This window comes from Chlorocebus sabaeus, chromosome 21 (assembly GCF_047675955.1).
Source record: "Chlorocebus sabaeus isolate Y175 chromosome 21, mChlSab1.0.hap1, whole genome shotgun sequence".
In the NCBI taxonomy this organism is placed as follows: domain Eukaryota; kingdom Metazoa; phylum Chordata; class Mammalia; order Primates; family Cercopithecidae; genus Chlorocebus; species Chlorocebus sabaeus.
The window spans coordinates 74824288-74847463 of NC_132924.1; the positions used below are offsets into that span (position 1 = coordinate 74824288).

At 37.2% G+C, this 23176-nt stretch overlaps 1 protein-coding gene across 7 annotated transcripts in view; it reads left to right on the forward strand.

Annotated features, from left to right (window-relative positions):
- MAGI2 (membrane associated guanylate kinase, WW and PDZ domain containing 2) overlaps window positions 1-23176 on the forward strand; it is a 1465424-nt gene that overhangs the window by 1268249 nt on the left and 173999 nt on the right. For 6 of the 7 annotated variants that reach the window (XM_073009192.1, XM_073009190.1, XM_073009193.1 and 3 more), the window contains 2 exons: window positions 4714-4745; window positions 10566-10755. In XM_073009192.1, the coding sequence (XP_072865293.1) occupies window positions 4714-4745; window positions 10566-10755 (222 nt within the window). The remainder of the gene's footprint in view (window positions 1-4713; window positions 4746-10565; window positions 10756-23176) is intronic. The other variant, XM_073009191.1, reaches the window with a different exon arrangement.

Sequence of the window (23176 nt, forward strand, 5' to 3'; positions counted from 1 at the left end):
TGTGATACAGAAATCAGAAGTATTCCAATCGCACTGCATTTGCATGCAATGTTCGAGATTCATAAGCCAATCCCCAAGCCAAATAACAGACTGTCTTAAATCATTAATGTGATTAGCCAATTTCTCTGCTGCAGCTCCAGCCAGTCCCTCCGTTCGGGGTCTCTGACTTCCCACAACATAGGGCCAGGCGCAGTGGCTCACATCTGTAATCCCAGCACTTTGGGAGGCTGAGGTGGGCAGATCACTTTAGGCCAGGAGTTTGAGACCAGCCTGATCATCATGGGGAAATGCCATCTCTACTAAAAATACAAAAATTAACCGGGCATGGTGGCAGGTGCCTGTGGTCCCAGCTACTCGGGAGGCTGAGGTGGGAGGATCGCTTTATCCTGGGAGGCAGAGGTTGCAGTGGGCTAAGATCACACGACTGCACTTCAGCCTGGGGTGACCAAGTGGAACCCTGTCTCAAGAAAAAAAATTGTATCTAGTTGACATGTAGATTCAATTTACATTTCAATAATGAAATCAGTGTTGTCTTTTTTCTTCTGTCATTTTCAAGTACCAGGATTTCCTGCCTAAACAATCTGCAATGTGTGTCTGTTTCTCTGCCCATCTCAGTGTGCTGTTAGATGCAGAGTTACAAATATATTCTAGTTTTATTTCTGGTTCCAAAGAAGACAGATTTTACAGGTGTAATTCAGTTTTGTGTTTTATATTAAAATGCATCTATTTAAAAAATAAATTTTAAAAATGCATCACATCTAGTTTCTATATTAGCTACATCTAAATTTTTCCATTTATTCTCTTTTTTGTTTTATGTTCTTATCCATATTTCATATAACTTATTACTGTATCTTGAGCTCTTTTGCTTTTGTCATAAGACTGAAGCTCAAATGAATACATTTGCATTTGTACACATACAAATGCACACTCAAACACAACAAGTGGCTCAGGATAAAAGTCAATAAATGACCAGTATGAAAAACATGAGTCAGGTCATTATAAAAAAAAATTTAATCCTACCAGAGAATTCTAATATACAGCTTTCTATAGAAGTAGGGGAAATAAAGGCCAGAAACTAAAACAAACTATTACTATTACTACTATTTTAAAGAATACGGCTCTTTTTCTATAAACTTGGTTTTGTAATGGACTACCTCAACTCAGAAAGGCTGAAGAAAAGGTTGTCTGTATCTCTGTTCCTGTTTCCCTATGAAGATGGATGATGAGGTACCCCAAAATTAATATTCTCAGATGAACCAAGCCTAGAAAAATGCTTAGACTTGAGAAAGGCTAGGACGCCAAGTGAGGTATAGTAGTTTCTGGGGAATGAGAGGAATAGTGTCCCTATGATCTGTGAGGCAAGCAGCAAAGGCAAAATTTAGCAAGCAGTTTTTAAATAATCATGCCCAATAGAGATTATTCCATTCACATAGTGTGGAGATTCAACACACAATACACGTATATGCAAAACTTCCTAGATCACGGAAGTCTTATCTTGCTTTTGTGATCTATGCCCTACCAGAATAATTTCAGAAATAAGCTCAATATAATAACCAGCATGTCTCTTCAAGGATTTGAAAGTTTTGATTTGGTTTTTAGTGTTTTTTTTGTTTTTTTTTTTTTTTTTTGAGACGGAGTCTTGCTCTGTCGCCCAGGCTGGAGTGCAGTGGCGCGATCTCCACTCACTGCAAGCTCTGCTTCCTGGGTTCACACCATTCTCCTGCCTCAGCCTCCCGTGTAGCTGCGACTACAGGCGCCCGCCACCGCGCCTGGCTCATTTTTTTTTTTATGTATTTTTAGTAGAGACGGGGTTTCACCGTGTTAGCCAGGATGGTCTCTATCTCCTGACCTTGTGATCCGCCCGTCTCGGCCTCCCAAAGTGCTGGGATTACAGGCGTGAGCCACCGCGCCCGGCCTTTAGTGCTTTTTAATTTTAATTGAAATAGATTAGATTTCCTAGAGGGGCCATCCCCACAAAAACATACAAGACATTTATAGCGATTTGACCCACAACTTCCCATGAAGTTGAACAGAAAGTTGGAGTTTAATCACATAGAAAATTTGACCTTCTCTCTTCATCAGGACCAAATTGAGTATATCCAAAATATATATTTTTCATTCATCTTAATTTAAATGTTTGTAGCATGATTAATAATTTGACAAATAAACAAAAATAGCTTTTTTTTTTTAGGAAATTATTCTGATGCTCTCTCTTACCACATGAAATTCCTTACTCTGCAGCAAGCAACTTCTTTTTAACAATGATTCAGAAAGGGCTACTATTGCTTCAGAGACTGAAGCTTCTGCAGTACAACTCAGCATTAGAAATATTCCAGAAACTGCCATCATGTGAGCAGTAAAGGAGCCCTGGGTTGTACCAATGGTCTGAGGTCAGACTGAATGAATCAACCTTAGAAGAATGAGGAGCCCAAGTACCCATGATGAAGGACAGTCAAATGAAACACCCTCTCTCCTTGTCTCTTCTCTGCCAGGCTCCTGCTTGCACCATTTTAGTTCTGACACCGTAACTCCTGAGAGGGTAGATGATTATACATTTTCTATAGGAGGGAAAATCATCTTTTAAGATAACGTCTCATGTGGAGATGAGAACACCATTAAGAGGAACTATTTTCAATACCTCTGTATCAAAGTCTAAGAATCCCAGCACCCATCAAATGTGAAATAGCAAATACTCAAAGGCTGTTTGGGCATTGCAGGAAGAAGGTGACGACACAAAGAAAGTACAGGAAATAATTGAATATTTTGACATTGTGAAAATATATAAACGACGTCTTTTCTCAAAAGTACTATTGCTGGCAATTCCATAAAACAGCAAACAAATTTTATACTTCACTGAAGACAATGGGCAATCAGCTAATAGGTTAAAATTTGTTTCACTTTTAAACCCATGGTCGAATTGTTTTCATTGGTATTTTACAGAATGAGTCAAGGATGTATTTATTTATCTGTAATTTTTACTGTCAACTCTTTCCAAAAAGGATGCAATTAAATCCTTATAAACCACACAGTGAACATAATTTTTTTATTAATTGGAAAGAGAAATAGTGAACAGCATATGTAAGACAGAAAGAGAGCTAATTTTACCAAGCTTCTTGGGTAAGATGGTTATTACCCCTAAACATTAAACTAAACTCTAGGTTCTAAGGAAAGCTTAGAAACATGATGGATTATATAGTTTAACCTTTTTTTTTTTTTTTTTGAGACAGAGTCTCACTCTGTTGCCCAGACTGGAGGGCAGTGGTGGGATCTTGGCTGACTGCAACCTCCGCCTCCAAAATTCCAGCAATTCTCCTGCCTCAGCTTCCCAAGTAGCTGGGATTACAGGTGCATGCCTCCACGCCTGGCTAATTTTTATATTTTTAGCAGAGACAGGTTTTCACCATGTTGGCCAGGCTGGTCTCAAACTCCTGACCTTGGGTGATCCGCCTGCCTTGGCCCCCCAAAGTGCTGTAATTACAGGCGTGAGCCACTGCACCTAGCCCAGTTTAACTCTTTTCATAAAATTAATCATCACTTAGTCACAACAATGCATTGTGGTACAATTACTATTTTTGCCATGCTGAGTTGGATTCCTTAATGTGTGTAGATAACTATGTATCCCGATTTCTACAGATATTTCCTACAAATGGAAAGAGGAATAGTTGTCAACTATGCCCATTTTGAACAAGTCTGCTTTAAAGATGAAAACATAGTATGTGGCATGTTTTCAATATTCATTTTTATTAGGGATTTTATCAGAAATTACCTGATATTAACTTAAGTGAAAATTGTTGAAAGAAGGAAGATACATGAAAAGATATGATTTTGTTCTATGTGCTCGATTAAGTTTTGGATTGTTAGGGCCAGCATGTGGCACTGCCCTCTCCCTCTATTTTAAGCTTGTTTTTATAACCTTTAAAAAATTGATTTCATATGCTAAAATCATAATTTTTAAAAAGGGGATTAATCTGTCCTTTACTTTTAGTTATCTTAATCATTTGAATCACAGCAGGGTCGCTCAAATCATTATATTTTGTGATAATAGAAAGAGATCAATACATTGGGTAAAAAAGGCTTCCATGATACATGGTTCATTCAATTAACAAACATTTTGAGCTCTTCACACAAAATATTTGCTAGCACTGGGGCACAAAGATAGAAATCTTCCCAATCTCAGTGGAGAAACACTCACAAAAATTTATAGTGGAACCTAATTCATAATGTAGGTATATACATTATTTTTAAATTTAGGAATAATGAAGCCTTATTAATTGATTTTTAACCACATAAAGCAGGTAAATAAAACAATCATTTCTTATACTAAGCAAAGATATTTATCTTTGAAATCAAAATATATGTCAATATCCTCTCTCTCTCTCCCACTAAGGCTACGCAATAGAAATCCCTAAGGGTGACTGAGTTTTGAACTTTGTCAAGCCCTGACCATTTGATATATGTTCACTTGCCTTCTCTGTGCCTTAGTATCTTCAGCTGCCCAATAAGGAATGTTCTTAGAATCATTCGTACAATTCCAATGAAATTATTTGATTTTGAGCTCCTTGAAGAAAATGATACAGCCAGGCAGAAGTTTGTTATTGTTATTGTTGGCTATTAACTAATTTAAAATCAATTACAATTATCTTAATATCATGCCACCCGTAAGTGGCAGTGGGCAATATTTTCAAAGTTCAAATATTGTTTTCTTTATTACAGGTTTCTTTTCTCCATGGAAAACTCCAAAGCCTGTAAGTTGGAATTATTATGCTTCTTTCTTTATTTCTACTTACTATTGCAATTTCATTAAATAAAAGTTGAATTTGGTGACCTCAAAATCTCTTTCAACTCTAGAAGTCTGTGATGTCAAAAAAATAAATCCTCTGTATCCCTTTGTCTTGTGTCTGTCCCACAAGTACAAGAGTCACTCATCTGACCTTCCTATAAAAACAATTCTGCCCTTTTAAAATATATACTTGCAAAATGAACATTAACACTATGCAGCCTAATGTAATGAAACTACTTTAGAAACCTTTTGTTTTTCTCCTGTCCACAATACTATGTAGTCTTCATAACATGGAATTTTTAGAAATAATATAAACTATAGGTCCAGAAGTCTTGACCTGCAAATTAAATCTAGTCCACAAAAAATTTAACTCTGTATATATTTACATTTACATTGTAACGTCTACAGAGCTACATATGTGTGTGTGTCATGTGTATCTACGTTAGCTTTGTATATATGTGTATATATAAAATATGTATGTGTATATATACATATAATGTGTGTGTATATGTCTTTGTGTGTACAAATATGTGTGTATATATACGTACACACATATATTTAAGCTCTGTAAACTGTGTATATATTCTGCCACACCTGACAATCACTCAAAATGGTGCTTCTGAATCTTCTTCAGATACTGGAGATCTCTACCATCATCTGACCACTCTAGGCCTACTTCCCTATGAAACATGGTAAAATGTCTGTGCCAATATAGGAAGCTGGTGGGTTTTAACAATCTTTTTGCAGAGCTAGGCTAGCCAAGTTGGCTTAGCAGTTAGAGATGGTCTTTACTTGCTGATAGACTGAAACTATTAATTGCCCAAGTCCCCAGAGCTGGGACTGGTATTCCAGGATCCCATTTTATGTGTTAGAATACTCTACCCTAACTGCGATATATGAAACCCATGACCGGAAGAGGCTGCAGCAAAGCAGAAGACTCTTCCTGAGCAGGACCTCATTTAGGATTTGACTCATCTGGTCCACAAAGAACATTAGATGGGAAAACCAGTCCTATTTAAGCTTAGCAAATCACTTAAGGATACATGTGATTTTGAAAAGAGATACTTTTAAATGTTTAAAATGAAATTTGGTTTATCTTAACCGATGTCTAAATAGTTTCTTCCTTTCACCACCAAACTTAAATCTGTGCTCTGTGGTTATACACATCTTTATCTAATTTAACAAGGAACCTTGCGACCTCATCATGGTGCTACAATTATGCAATCTAGTGATTTCCTTATACGTCCCACATTTATACCAAATTATGTCATTTGGTATAATTGCAGCATTTGCTGTCATTATTGTAATTACATTCATAGTCAATAATTCCAAAAAATGTTTTATAGAACTCAATGTAAAATTAATCCCGAATCCGTGTATTTCTACAAAAGCTAAGGCTTGGACTTCCAGGGCATAGACAAAGGAAGGTAGAAGGCTATAGATTTAATGTCTTCCATGTATCTACCGGAAACTCTTGAGGACTATAATGAGAGGAAGTGTGGCATTAATATACTTGTTTAGGGTGCTGGCACTAAAGGCATTCTGCCTGGACTCAAGTTTTGCTTCTTTCCCTAACTAGATGACTTGAGCTAGCTACGTAAGCTATGAGAGTCTCAAGTTCTATACCTGAAAAAGTGGAGATAATAACACCCTCACACTTGGTCATTGTGAGGAATTCTATGAGCTAATCTATGTAAGGTGCTTAAAACATGTTGCCTCTACATGCTGAGCTTGAAAACATGAACTATTATCACCACAGGAAGCAGACCCTCCATTCATGAGCCTTTACCAAGTCACTTAAGGATGCTCTATGAAATGAACATAGTTGACTGAACTATTAATCAAAACAAGTATGTAACAATATACCACAGTATGTGGGCTTATACACACTGTCCTCTGAGTGTGGCCTTTATTGGCCTTCTCTTACCCAGTCCCACTTTCCTGGGCATGGACACTTTGGGACTGGACAAGAGAGGCCCAATAAGAAGCTTGTTGAGAAATAATCATGTGGCCGGTAACATAAACTCTAAATAGGCGAAGGCCAGGAAGATGCTAGGTGCAGGATTCATGATATCTTGGATCAGAATAAGGAAATGTTATATGGGGTGAGATCTAGCTTCCTCCTAGTCCTGTGTGACTCCCTGACTCTTTTCTGTCTTACTGATCCACATCTCATGCTATTCCATGTCAAGATAGTCGCTTCCTATTGAACAAGTAATATGCTAAAGTAGTGAGTTCTCATTCTTTCCATTTGGAAAGGATCAAGTGCATTCTACAGATACAGAATCAAGATAAATGCCATCATCTTCCAACCTTGCCCAAAATAGTGAGGGGGAGGATTTAAACTACTCCACTTTCTACAGTAAGAAAACAGTTTCTGAGCAGAGCATTTCATGGGAGTAGGGGAGAGGGGCCTGCCTCATTCATAATCTCTTTACTATTTGATGCCTGGGTGTGGACTGTATGTCCAGGCTGCTCACTGATATTTCAGTGGCTGTCCTTTCATAAAGTTTCACAGACATCCATTCATTCACCAAGGCCAGCAGAGATACAGACTTCTCTCAGCTACAGAAAACAACTTTATTTCCATTTGTGCTTATTCTAGTGAGATGTTTATAAACATTGGCCTGGGTGTGGACACCACTGGGACTGGACAAGAGTGGCCCAAAAAGAAGCTTGTTGAGAAATAAACACCTGGCAGGTAACAAAAACTCTAAACAGAGAAAGGCCAAGAAGACGCTAGGTAGACCAAGTGAGGCCCATCTACCTCAGTAAGGGGACAGGATCAGAATGCAGGGGGTTCATGAAGGTAGAAAGGAGCACAGAGTGAGTATCCCAGGTAGAAAGCAAAAGTCCAGAGACCAAAGTGTCTAAGGAAGTAGGGAAGAGTCAACGGAATCCACCCCTCAGAAGGTGTAGTCGGGTCAGCATACCAGCCCCAGCTAAGGGGGTGACCTCTGACCCCAGGGCAGGTGGTTTGCCCCATGGTCTTCTGGGTAGGAGTCACCAGGTAACTCCATTTAGGAGGGAGCAGGGCAGGAGGTGATGGGGAACAGAATAGTATGTCTGCTTTTTCTTGGGTGCAGTGATTTTCTGCTTTACAGCCTTTTGGGAAACCCTGACAGAGTGACTCAAGGGTTAATGAATGTCACAGTAGGAAATTGTGAATGCTTTGCTAAGCATGAACTGGACTCTTGACTAATTCCCCAATCTCTGTGCTACAGAAATTGTAGAATTTGTCAATCTGCCATGGCAGCCTTCCCAAACAGTGCCCAAAGCATTACTTGTTCTGTAGTTTTAAGATTGTTTTTTAGAAACACCAATATTTCATATGAAGCATGTCGAATGACTGTACATGAAGAATACATATACCAGCAAGACACATGTGGGTATGAAGTGTCATACCATATTCCTCTATGGAATATGGGAGAAAGAAATAGACATTTGCTGAAGCCCTATGATGACAAATGGGAGATACTACAGCTCCCCAGACCATATTTCTAATTTATTTACTTTTTAGTATTGAGTATCTTATATTTGAAAACAGAAGGGATAAAGTCACAGCTAGAATGCATCCACCTGGTGCCTAACGTCAGCTAAAGTGAAAAATTACCAAGGATATGCTTTTACCCACAAATGTGGCCTTCCACATCATGGCAAGGTCACCCGGAATGGATGACCAAGGAAACCCAGAATAGCTTTCTGTATGAATTTTGCTGTCAGATGAATTATGAAGTACATAAAGATTTTTACAAATGGGAGCACAAGGCCTGCTGAGCACAAAATTCACTAAAACTCAAACCATATTTACCAGTTATTCCCCCCAGTGTGATATTATATAAACGAGTAATTCTGTTAGAGTTATAGGGTGGTTCTGACCCAGGATTTGCCACTGGCAACTGTTGGGCCTCAGACAAGCCACTTACCCTCTCTATGCTTCTAGAGATTATGTTTCATAGGAGGAAATTGAACTAGACTAGGGGTTTTCCATCCTTGACAGTTATAGAAACTTTGTTCAGATGAAATCTTCGGCAGTAGCCTACATAGAAAACAAATTAAAATGAAGCCAATCTTACTGAAGGAAGGGTCAGTGACCCGTTTCTTTTCCAGTTTGTTGGCTCAACATGAACCCCTGCCACAGTCCCAGTCCCATGTGTACGGGGCAGGCCCCAGGTGTCTCTGGTGTTATACAGGCGCACAGTTTAAAAAACACTGGAGTATATGGCACCTCACATCCTTTCCAGCTTGAAAATATTGATAATGAACAGACCAGAGCTGGAATCGGAGTCCTGACAAAAATATAGCTGGTGTGAAAACTAAAGCAGGACAGTGCCATAGGGGACAGAAAGTTACAGTCCTGCCAAGTTCAATGTAATGTATATCAAAACTGTTGTTTTTTTTTAAAGTGGGCATATTTTATTCATTCACTAAATGAACATTTTCTGAGTATTAACTATGCATTGGTAGTACAACAAGTAGAAAGATGCAGCCCCAGTCCCAGCCTGATCTGTTTGAGACATGGCTGGGTAGACTCATGGTAATCACAGTTGGATGTGATGAAGTGGTGTGAGGGGTAGGAGGGACAGGGCTGTCAGCAAGAGCCTTCTAGGAAAGGAGATACCTCCTCTGAATCTAGTAGCCAGGTGAAATGAGAGAGGGGATGGAAGAGTGGAAAATACATGCAGAAAGAGAAATGAAGTATGCAAAGTTTCAGAAGCAGAAGAGAACCGGGTGGGTCCTCGGGAATGAGAAGCCAGCCCATCAGCCAATATGGGGAAGGTGAGCGAACCCAGGGTCAAGAGGAGCCCGCCACGCCCCTCTCGGAAGTTTGGCCTTTGTCCTGAGGACCATGCGTACTCAGGGCAGAGTTTCAACAGGAGGGCAAACTAATCTAAATCTTACATACACTGCCGGTTTATTCAAAGCAGGAAAGAAAAACTGAGTTTGAATGAGGCATCAGTTGATAAATGAAGATGAAGCTGGCAGTGCCAATAGGTGATCTCAGGGAGCCTGTCTTCCTCCTTGATAAAATAAATAAATAAATGGTATTAATCTCTGCCTTCTCTATCTCATGGTGCTATGGTGAGGATCCAAGAAGATCATGTATGTCAAAGAACATGATAAACTGGGAAGTACTCTGCAGGTCTTTAAGAAATTATGGAAGTAGCAACATCAGTAGCAAAATTCTGGGGGAGGAACTACCAGATCCGCAATAAATGAGGCATCCTAGGAGACTTTGAACAATCCCTGAATCCTAGATGGTTGCATAATTACGTCTAAACTGAGAGGAAGGCAACTGAATGCTCAAGCGTAGGAGGTTTTTGCGATATGCATAGGTGTCAAATGAGTATAAGTAGATGACTACATCTTCTGCTCCAGTGAAAGTGATGTAATATGTTGAAACCATCTTAGAAAAGAAACAACTAATACCGTACATTTCTAAGCACTTACACATGATTTATCTTGAGACACATTATCTTTATCTTATGGGGGAAAAAAAATAGAGAAATTAAGTGGTTTGCCAAAGATTACCAGCTCACTGTTGACAAGGTTATATAAGTTCTATATAAGTTTGCATTCAAAAGTCAGGCACCGCTTGCATTTATAACAGTTTATGATGTTGTCTTACATAGACATAAAATCTTTTCTTTCAAGGAATTTATACCAAAGTTTTACCCGTTCCCTGGAAGAAAAGTCCACAAGGAAAAAAGGTTAACCTAAAGGTGACAAGAGAAAGTGCCAGGAAGAATTTGTCAGTCATTTTCTCTGTCCTCTCACTTTTCAGATAATGGACCGATGGGAGAATCAAGGCAGTCCTCAAACGAGTTTATCTGCTCCGGCCATACCGCAGAACCTGCCCTTCCCACCTGCCCTTCACAGGAGCTCCTTTCCTGACTCAACCGAGGCCTTTGACCCGCGGAAGCCTGATCCATATGAGCTCTACGAGAAATCTAGGGCCATTTATGAAAGTAGGCGTAAGTGAAAGCCACATGAAACAAGGGTACATTAATAATAGCTGAGGCCCTACCAGGAGATATATTGAGGCTGAATGATCTGGCATGGTTTTATATTTTGAGTTTCAAAAGTGTTTCAAGAGCAGAGCCAGCTGGTCTAAAATTATCTTCGAAAGCCTGTTGACTCTAAAAGTAGGTTTATTATATCTTTCACCTTACATTTTATCTCCTACTTTTCTTCCCCTAATCTCCTGAAGAAAATTGGGAATATATTTTTTGGGGTTTGGGGGTGAGGTTGCTGGTTTTGTTTAGATTGCCAAATACAGAAAAGAAGTGTTTGGCTTTTTTTTAAATCTGTTTAATCTGATCTTGAGCCTAAAGCATAGATTTTTCCTAGAGCCTTGAATGTAGCCATTGAAGAAGTTAGGACCTTGAGTAAAATGTCAGCCAAGCCTTCCCAACTCACAAGCATGAAATCAACTGGTTCCGAATGCAGTACTGATCTAGGTGCCAATCATCTCTCTACAGTTTTCTGCTTCTCCTTCAGTGTAGTCAGGCACATTTGAACATTCAGTCTTAAAATATCGTGTATGCACTTGTCACCTTATCTGAAGGTCTTTTAAAATTGTTGTACTTTATAAACATTAGAAAACAAGGCTTTTAATATTGCTTGCACCATTGTTGTGCTTCTTTCTACCATCTTGCAAGTCATCTCTACATGTTAGAGGACAGGAATCTCACAGTATCATAAGAATCTGTGTATTAAATGAGCAGGAAACTCAGCCTCGTAGAAGAGTTTGGTCCCTGGCGCTCCCATTTACAGTCTGCTGATTTCCTTTGCTTCAGTGTTCCACCAATGTCTTGTTTCCAACTTTATCATCTGAAGCATGAATAGCAAGTTTTAAATTGTGTGTGATCTCAGAGGATCTCAAATCTGCTTACTCTTTTGATGAGCTCAGGGGCTGAGAATTATGCACCCAGCTGGTAAAGGGGAAAGCAGACATAATACCTTTTCCCCATCCTCTACAACTCTTTGTAGAACTAATTTTGGTTGAAAAATAGTTAGGACAGCAAGCCATTGAGAAATTATTTATATTAAAATGAAACATCTCACCACCCCAAACCCACATACACTTTTTTTAAAAAAAAGAAGCTACATCAGAGCTACTGTATTTCGTTCCTTTCCTTCTGAACAACTGAAATATCTTTCGATGGTATCATTAGAATGTCTTTGCTGTAGCAGAGTAAGAACAAAGTAGGCATTCTTAGCTACATAATAGAGTATGAATTCAGGGTATTAATGCTCATTAAACTGAAAAAAATTGAAAAGATTTCAGCCCCGTTTCTAATACCTTCTCTGCTTCAATAACCAAGTATTGATCAAATGCCCATTTTGCTGTCTCACTATGAGGAGATATCAAAGATGAGTAATATGTCCTGCTCTCACACATTTAACTGGGGATATAAGATAATGAATGTAAACAAATAGAGAGTAAGATAAAGTTAACAGTTCTAAGATGGAAGTTGGAAATGCATAGGATTAAAATATCATCCTCACCTCTTTGACTTGTTTAATTTTGTGATTGCATTTAGGGAGCATTAAGAGGTGCTTCCTCCTGCTTTTTGTCTCCTCCTTCATCATTCACTTCCATCCTTTTTGCAGTTTCCTAGCCAATGCAAAGCTTTATGATTCAGGACAAAAACAATGTTGGTATTTATCTCTAGTTTTCTCTTTATGGTTGTCTGATATCATTGTGCCTTCAGTTTCCTTGTACACAACGCTCTCTCAACTTTAAAAGAATTATTTCTTTTTCCAGCCCTTGCAATGCTGTTTCTGTTCATTGCCTTTCCCCTCCTCACCTGTAACAAACCAAGTAACCAGTCCGCCTTAACCTCCCAGAGCTTTCTTTTTCAGTCCTCCTCTGGTAGGTCTTCATCGCCCTTTCCCTCTACAGCTGCAGAGACAGCAAACATCCTGACTCCCCACCTCACCACCCCCTGTGGGTCCCCATCAGTGCTCTCCCTGTGCCACTGCTGCTGCCGCCCTCATCACACCCCCTTCCTGCTTTCATCAGCTCTCTCTAATGTTTCTAAGGTCACAGTAATGTTTTCAGGGTCAAAAATCTCAGGAAGCCAAAAGAGGGCAAGCTCATTGCGTTTCCTATCCTTCTCTTTTCTACCATATTTCTTCATAACACTAAATGGAGTGTCAATGAAACATCAAATCATATCAAGGTAGGAAAAGTTCTACCACTGAAGATTAAAGATACCAGGAGAGCATGGCACCGCTTTCTCTAGTCTCTCTGGATAGCTGATCCGTTCACTCTGCTTGTGAATATGTGAGTGTCTTAAAAAAAAAAAAAAAAAAGACAGCCTTTTGCCCTCCTGTACATTTCCATTTCCAAGTTTCATTTTCTCATGTAAATGTTTAAAGCAATACTAAAAGAAAAAGATTTTAATTAATGATTGGAAAGCTCAGTCTGTTTCTCATCATCTTCAAATAGGTTTTTTTAAATGCAATGATCATAAAATGTATATACCCAAACAAAAGATCAATATTTTAAAATTTGTGATTAGCAACCATTCCTATTCTTATTCCTTTGAATCACATGCATAACATTTAGATTTGGCTCTATTTATTCTTGTGTCTTTTCTTGGGGGGAAAAAATCAGTGCAACGAGGGAAAGTGTGGAAAAAAATCCTAACCAGAGCTGTTTAAACTGAGTCCTTTGACATTTTCCCTAGCCTATAGTGATCTCATGGTGTCCTTCCTTACAACCATGTCTAAAGCTAAAGAGATTTTTGCATTCACTTTCAAAACTGGGTTGCAGTCGCCAAATAAAAAGACACCCCTCCACCCACAAGCCTGAGCTGTACAGAGCTACAGAATGTTTGTTCTGTCAAGGCTGTCGAGAAATATTTGGATTCCAGTCACCAGTCCCCTACAAATGACGGAAATTTATCAAATGATGGAAATGCTGCTGTGCCTCATTTGACTCATAATTAGATTATGCTGACATTTTAATATGCATGCACAGGACATCTTAATAAAGATGTATTCCTGAAAAAATATTGCTGTGATTTTAAACAAATGAAGATGATCATAGATACTAGAGCCACGTGAAACAGAACATGACAGGTACACACTGTGATAGGAAATACCTCCTATCTTCATGAGATCTCAAGATGAGCTGGGAATGGAGCAGGACAGAGAAAGGAAGATTCTCCCACCCAGCAGGCTAGCAGCGCCTCTGATTTCAGAACATTAGGCACAGTGCCCAGAGGTGGCAACTCCAGGCTCCATATCAATCAACAAGAATATATGAAACACTCACTATGTGTCTAGAACTCTGCAGGGCACTCCACAAGAGAAGTTACGAGAAATAACCTCTGCTCATTAGAAGCTTACAGTGAAGTTGAAGACACAAACAAACAAACAAACAAACACATAGGAAAACGATTTCTGAACAAGGCCCCATTACACAGCAAAAATATCAATATTTTAATGTGTGAAATTGTGCAGTAAAAATAACTACATACTGAGAGTTTCTCAACTTCCGTGTGAAAACTGATATTCAATCAAGAGAATGTTATGTGTTAAGTACCTTTGCATTATCAAAATCTCATTAATCCTTGCTGGAGAACTCTGTGCAAAACAAAAGAAAAAAAAGAATTTTTCCCCACTTACTTAATTCCATATAAGCTTAAACTTACATGTATAAAAGTATAACTCTGCCCAAAAAGTCCCTAAAAAAGTTTTAATCAGTGGACCTTCTGGATCTTCATATTAATTATTTAAACATTGACCCTAAGTCATTACTGCCAGTTCCCAGAAAAGAACAGAAATCTCCCCAACTTCCCTCTCTACCAAAGACTTTTAGACAAATGTGACTATTCTGTGTGTGATAATAGTCTCTATTGATAATAGACTTCTTGATGTCCCTACTACTTGCAATTTTAAAAATTGAAAACAAAAGAAAATACCTTTGCATAGTGGGACAAGCCGTGCTATTTTTCACTTCTCTTTTCTCTGTCTTTTTCCCAAGAACCTCATAAAGGAAGGCCTTGAATTTGTTTTACAGTCACAATAGGAATGACTTGAACGTTCTAGTCTGTATGCTAGCATTCCTAATGCTGAACTACCTATGCCATTTCTAACGTTGGAGAAAAGTAGTTCTAAAGGCCCTTAGTGTTTTCTCCCCTGCATCTCCTCCTCCCTTCTTTCTCTCTGTGTGACTGCATCCTTGCATCCACCACGTATTTCTGATATGATAGGAAACCTTCTATTACTGGCCTAGTTACTTATAAGACTATCTAGGGTGACTACACATGGAAGTTTCCTGAACAATCCCTGTCTGTGCTATCCTGGCATGATTATCAATAGTTCACTTTTCGCCACCCTAGACTGTCCTCATTTGAATGATAAATTATCAAGTTTTCCCTTTTTATATCATCTATTCAAGGAATAATCATCATTACTGTTCAAGAAAAGCATATATCTAAATGTACACACCATGAATAAAAAGCGTAATACCTACTCAGATAAATAATTTTTTCAAGCTAATTTATTTGGCTGATACAATGTTTGCCTATACATATTTTATCCCTAACTTGAAGTAAAGGCTTATTAGTGACTGTGTTGGTAGCCAAACGCCCAGTAAACTCCTTCCATACCCAGAAAGTTAGACATATGTACAAATCTAGTGCATGGCAAATGAAGTAGAAAAAAAATAGGTAGTAAGGTTTTGCACATTTAAGTGCTATGCCGTGGAGTCCTCTTTCTTAATACAGAAAATAAGTCAGGTTCAACATCACGATAATCACCGAACCGAAAGGGGGTTAATCTCATCTGTCTCCTTCTTCTGGGAAAGATTATACTTAGATAACTACAGCTAGATACTGGTACTGAAAAGAGGAACTGTGATAGGCAAGGCAGTATAAAGTGCTTCCCAAAGAAAATGAATGTTGCTCACTTTGGAATCTTACGAAATTAAGTCTTGATCACTCTGATGGGTCTGTTGATATAGGAGAGAGGGCCTTGTCCTGCTGCTTCACTTTTCTTTAAGCCAGTCTTACTCTAAAGGTTTGTCTTCTCATTCAGCTCATGGGGACATTTCTTGGGCCTGTTCCACACTGCAGCCTTGAAAGCTAGAACAATAAGCAGATGCAACCAGGAATGGAAAAGAAACATTCTTATTTTCAGAAACTCTTCCCTCAGGGTTCTGTCTCTTGGTTTAAACCCAAGATGAATTATGACTGAAGTTGTTCAAACTTTTTTCTCTTGGCATTGAACTTTGGTTATCGTAAGTAAACAATTTATGAGGTACAACATGACCACACTGCTTTGCGGTAAGATATCACTCAAATGTAGAATCATAAAAATGTCAAAGATCCATATGGTGTAATGTGCCTTATGGTATAACCTCTTTAGAACAGAAATTTCTCTGAAATGTCGTCAAAAGAGCTCACACAATCAATTTTCCTTTTCAGAATTAGAATAATAAGTGCTGAGTATCATAGCAAAGGTAGCAATCAAAAGTGATCACAGGCCAGTTCAAGAGTGTAACAGAGAAGCAAACTGTTTTTTAGTACTATATCTGAAATGAAATTATAATTTGTGGCAGATAAAAAATGGACAGTTATGTTTTTCACATCTATGGCTGTTATCCTGCTCTTTTGTTGTTCATTGATTATTGAATTCTTTCATTGTTCAGGATTGTAATACACATGTAATTCATGGCTGATCACAAATGGGTGGGTGTATTTCTAAACTCTCAGGTTTTCTACTGCTCTTTCCTTGTTATTAGTGAGCAAAAGTTGTAGTTTGTACTGTCTCCCAGCCTAACAGCAGAGCCACTTGAAAGGATGGGATACTGTAATAGCATTATTCATCGCAGAACACCGCTTGAATCTCTAAATGAAAAGTGATGGGGGAAGCCACATCACATATGGTAGTATCTCTCTAGGGTGCTCGAAACTAGAGCTCTGAAGCCTATGAAAATCTTTCAGCTCAAGCTTTCCTGACTCCAAGTCTCCTTTTCCTATGTAATTAAATACCCAATTGAGCCAAGCTGGAAATATCAAAAAGTTTCAGAAAGGTTTAAATAAATTCATGGATGCCATAGCTACAGTCAGCTATTATGTGATCATAAAAGGCCACCGTGCCTTCCCAGAGAACACCCTCACATGTGAACACTGTGCTAGATCAAGCCCCGGCCTGATTTGCTCGAACACTGCTAATGTCCAATGGCGTTAGTTAAAGTACCCCCCACATATGTTCTCTGGAACACAATCTTACTTTAGTGAAATATTAAAATAAGATAAGTAAATGTTAAAACACTTTTACCAGTGACTCTAGCGTTAGAAAAATAAAAGGATAGAAAAAGATGTAATAACGTTATCATTTTAAATGTCCTCAATTATACTGAGAGATTAATTTTCTGCACCCTTTTCTCATGGGAAAAGCATTATTGTTATCCTTAGTATAATGTATGTTATGATTTGATCTGTGAAAAAATTTGCTCTTTTAGCTGGAGTTTCTAATATATCACATTGTGCATTACTTTGCATATAATATATTAATATGAAGATCAGTAAATCCAGTTAAGCTGTGTCTGCCATTTTAATATGTAGATTTTAATTAACTTGGAAATCTAATTTTAAAAATGTATCCTCAGATAGCTTTCTAAGTAACTGTGATAGTGTTTATATTTCCAACAGGTTCCTTCTGAAACAGGAAATTACCATGGTGTGAGCTAAGTAATATAGAGATAGTAAAATAAAAGTTGTAGTAGGACACATATTTTCCCCATGTATTTTAGAAATTAGATCCAATCCTAGAGCTTATAAATTTATTTCATTCAGTAATTTAAAACTAAAAGATCTTGGAATTAAGGGATAAAGGCAGGGGGAGGAGTAAAAAGTAAACTCTAAAAATCAGCTCTTGATTGAAAGTTATTTAATATATCAAAGCATTTTGTTGGTTGCACAAGTTGACAACTTAACCCAATGTATATTCATGAATAAATGTGAGACCGGCTGCAGAGTTTAAGTGCTAGATGGCAAGTCAGTTCTCGTGAGAGTATAACATAAAATGTCAGTTTTATAGCTAATGGAAGTGTTTTAAAGGTAGCAGTCTTCCATCCCTGATACAGACAAAAGGACATTTCTCAAGTCATAATCCTAAGCAGCCACACCAAACATGAAGGTTCTTAAAAAATAACAATGCTGTGTATGATGATCCCCTTCCTGTGTCCAAGTGATCTCCTATTGTGGGGGGAAGGGAGGGATAGCATTAGGAGATATACCTAATGTAAATGACGAGTTAATGGGTGCAGCACACCAACATGGCACAGGTACACATATGTAACAAACCTGCACGTTGTGCACATGTACCCTAGAACTTAAAGTATAATAAAAAATAAAAAATAAACAAAAAATAAAAATTAAAAAATAGCAATTCTGCCAGAAAGCTAAACACAGCTTACCTGGGAGGAATGATTGTTATGCCTTCCATGAGCCAACTGGCTCTTTATTTGAAACAAAGCTCAATGAGAAAGCAACCAGACTTTGGTCTTATTTTAATTTTTAAAGTTTAAGGAAAAAATACTCATTTTTTTATAGTGCTTTATATGGTACAACTATCTTATAAAATTATGTCATCTTAACACATTCAGAATGGGGGAGTTCTATTGTACTAGGTTCTTACTCTCTGCCTTTCAAAACTGTAAGTTGCCTCCTCTATAAATGCTCTTAAGGAATAATCGCATATGATTGATGATTATATATCATAAATATATAATTTTATAGACCAAAATAATAATAATGATATGAAATTTCTTCCAAGCAACAAGTAGTTTACATATTGAAGTCTCAAAGTGTGGGAGGAGTGGTTCTTGCAAGAACATTTTACAGTTCTTCTACCTACAATGTGAATTTATGTTTTAGAGAGGTTTAGTAATGTTTAATTAATTTTTATCTGTAATTCCTTACATGATTCAAAAGCAAAACAATGTGGTAAACTTAACATGAAATTCATCATAGAGTCAAAAATATCCTGCCATTCTCTCAGACAGAAGTAACTCAGCATATCTTAACGTAGATCTTTAGCTTCTTAAGTACTTCTTGACCAGAGGTTTGCATACATGTGTCTTCTGCCCATCTCATATTAAACCCAGTTGTATGGTTTAGGAAATTCTCTACTGACAGAACCATGAAGGAACAGGAAGAATATCTGGAGATGTTAGGAAAAAAATATATAGCATGGTCAGAAAAGAGTGTATTATTTATTCATAATAATATTAAAATGAAACAAGAAAGAGTTTTATTGGATAATGCATTCTAATTAAGTTTAAAACTTAGATATAATACATTTGTTTTCTAAAAAGGTTCTTGAAGAGTTTCCTGTGAGATAGTATAGAATATCTTACGCAAGTCACTCAGCATTTTGGATCTTAACCATCTGTGAAATGAAAGGTGCCTTGCATCTCTGTCACTATGATATTAAGACCAGGGATTTAGAAGGCAGATTGAAAATCAAGGGACAATTTAATTATGTTCTTCTTCACGTTTAGCAGTCCCAGATAAAGACATGGTGAAAGTCTGCATTTCTCAAACACACAGTAAGGAGTTGCACATCTCAACCATGTAGAGTAGGAGGAAGCATGTCAATTGGAGCCTTGCCTACCCCTGAAAAATGTTCATGCATGAGAGCAACATGTCTCCAAATACTTCCAGAACACAGTATGCAACCAGGTTGTTCTAGGTTCTAGAATTCTAAATGTGGGCTATGCCTACATTTTAAAGGTGTTTTATACTCACTTTTTTGAATTTTTATGCTATTAGAAGTAGCGTAGATTATATCATAATTCTTATAAAGGATCTCTATTGCTAAAATAAGCCAATTTAACTCAACTACTTATACGTAATTTCAACTGCCCAGAAAATTGGAAATATCAAAATATTTGGACTAGTGTACATAAATCAATACAATCCTTGACTGGATTTTCCACTTTTCATTTCAACATTTTATGACACAAAATTATAACCTAATTTTTAAGGACCTATATTTTCTGTATAGATTTCAGGTTCTAGATTGGCTTTAATTTCAAACAAGTATTCTTATAATGAGAATCAAAACTTAATATTTAGAAATGGTAATCTTATTCTACCCTGATCTAAAAAAAAATTCAGATTTTTCTATTTTGGATGCATGTAAAAGAAACATGTTTACATACATGCTCATACATAAAGCAGGGTAAATCTGTCCACTAACTTGGATCTTAGAGGAAAAAAAATTATTAAACATAAGTATAAGATTGTGTTTGGGGGAGTTATGATAGCAACAAAAAAAGAAAGTAAAGATGAATTTTAAAATGCCATAAATGAATTTCAACTTTAATTCCCCATTTTCCCATCCAGAACAAGTGCCACCCAGGACCAGTTTTCGAATGGATTCCTCTGGCAAGTATTGTTCAGTACTCACAGTTCTGTGAACAAAACGTCTTCCATTTTGTGTAACAAATCATTCTTCTGAGTAGTATCAGTTTCTTAGTATATAATCACTGTGCTACTTTAGTCACCTACATAAAACATGTATTCAAAGTAGAAAGCAAGTCTCATCATGGTGAGCCTAAATGCCTGCCAACAAAAGACAAAGGAAAACAGTCATATTCATGAATTTCTTTCATAAAATACTCTAGTAAAAGGCTGGATTAAAAACAGCTGCCAAAGAGAGCCATCAGACTGACTAGGTCTGTGCTATGTAATACAGTAGCCACTAGCTACATGTGGCCATTGGGTACTTGAAATTGGCTACTGTAAATTTAGATATGCTATCATATAGGTGTAAAATCCACACTGGATTTCACAGACAGTGCCCAAACAAAAAAGAAAGATTTCATTAATTATTTTATATTGATTTCTGTTGAAATAATATTTTGGGTATACTAAGTTAAACAAAATATATTACAAAAATTGATTTCATCTGTTTTGTTTTCTAAAATGTGGCTACTAGAAAATGTTAAATTACTTATGTGGCTTACATTTTATTTTACATTGAATAACACTAGACTAGATACAAATAAGAAGATAGAAGGTCTCAAGAGATTTACAATTCGGACATTTCCAAAGAATGGATTAGAAATGTTGCTAACATAGAATGAAATTCTTTTCAAATCAAGTAAATATCTATATCAACTTAATTTTTTTTAACCATGCCAATTATAAAATACTATATTTCAGTAAGATTTTAAGTTAGGCTAAAATATCATATTTTAATTTTAAGAGCTTTCAGTAATAACCAATTAGTTTGCTTAAAAGGAAAAAATTTTTTTTTTTTTTTTACTTAACCATTTGGAAAACACCAATTTTCGTTTAGGTTAAAATATTTAACATTATTGTACAAATATTGGAGGAAAAAGAAGATTTAATTTTTTTTTGCTCTTAGAATTCATGATGAAAATGCTTTAAACAGCTAATCAGACCACCAGATTGAAAGCCAGAATACTCAAACAATTGCGGAAAATAGTGTTTTATAATAGTAGCACTATTTCAGGGCTGTGGGCTCACAGCACACATCTCCAGAGTGTTTCCATGATGACAGATCATTATCCATCTCAGCATGTTCTAACACCCCTTGGAGAATATATGTGCCTGAGATCATTTCATTCTGTAAGTTTCCATGTCATTTTTGGGGGGATATGTAGAAAATATGGAAGATATTATTTAGTATTTTCTCCTAAAATAATGCCTAAAGTATATGTTTAGCTTGGTCTAAAAATTTTAAAGCATGATTATTCCTCTATACTGACTGTTAAATCTTTGTAATTTTTTAAAAAGATTATGTTATGCCCAGAGAGAAAATGACACCTAGTAATTACAGTTGCAAAATGAAATTAAGATTTAATTTGGAATTTTAAATCTCAGCTTACTGGTCACAAAAAGCACATGTCTTAAAAATCTCAGATTCTGAATGTACTTCATTTAAAAACAGGAGAAGGAGAGTGGCCCAGTAGTTTAGATTACTTTGACATATATGCAAAGTAACAGTTTACCTTTTAAAAAAATTACCTTTTTAAAAAATACATTACTTAGAAGACAAAAGTTATAATATAGTTGGGGTATATTATGTTACTGTGCAATTCAGATTTTGAAGAAAAGAACCAATCCAAATAGTTGGTTGAATGTCCACACAAGTTATCAGAATATTCTGGAAAATCATGACTGCATTTAAAATAAATAGATCTTGCTTGGCGCTGTGGCTCATGCCTGTAATCCCAGCATTTGGGAAGCCAGGGTGGGAAAATAGCTTGAGCCCAGGAGTTCAAAACCAACCTAGACAAGATGGCAAGACCTCCATCTCTACAAAAAATTTAAAGAGTTAGCTGGGCGCTGTGGCGCATGCCTGTAGTCCCAACTACTTGGGAGACCGAGATGAGACAGGAAAATGGCTTGAATCCAGGAATCTGAGTAGTGAGCTGTGATCACACCACCACACTCTAGCTTGGGCAACAAAGCAAGACCTCATCTCTAATAAAAACTACAAAAATGGCCGGGCACGGTGGCGCATGCCTATAATCCCAGCACTTTGGGAGGCCGAGTCTGGCAGATCACGAGGTCAACAGATCGAGACCATCCTAGCCAACATGGTGAATCCCCGTCTCTACTAAAAATACAAAAATTAGCCGGGCATGGTGACGGGTGCCTGTAGTCCCAGCTACTCGGGAGGCTGAGGCAGGAGAATCGCTTGAACCTGGAAGGCAGAGGTTGCAGTGAGCCAAGATCACACCACTACACTCCAGCCTGGTGACAGAGCGAGACTCCATCTCAAAAAAATAATAATAATAAGATAAAATAAGTAGATGCTCCATACTTTTTGTCACATTTATAAAATGTCTCATCAAATTTTTGACTCAGATACATTTATCATAATTATAAGGTATATTATTAACTTTATCTGCATAAGATCCTTAGGTACAGAGGCAAAATTGATAATAGAAAGTTCTAAACAATACGTATTTATGAAACTAAGTGATAACTCCATAGTGGAATAATGCTGTGGTGCATTGGGTCTAGGAGACTGGTGAGTATCTTAAGGCAATTAAATTCAGGAAATGTTTATTTAGCAACTCCTACGGACTGTGCATAATGGAACACTACAGACAACCAATGGTAATTATGCCATCAACTAAGGAGAATATTAGTGAGAAACAATGGAATCTATGGCCAGGAACTTTGAATGGGCAACTCCACCCAAAAATAAGAGAGCCAGGAAATGGGGTGTTACAGAAACGACTTAGGATCAAAAGAAATCTGAAGTCATAAACAGTGCATCAACAATATCAAATGAGGCACTGAAATCAATCAGTATGAGGAAAGAAAAAAAGGCCATTTAATTTGGTCATTAGCATGCATAGTGACCTTAAAGAGTGCAGTAGTGCTA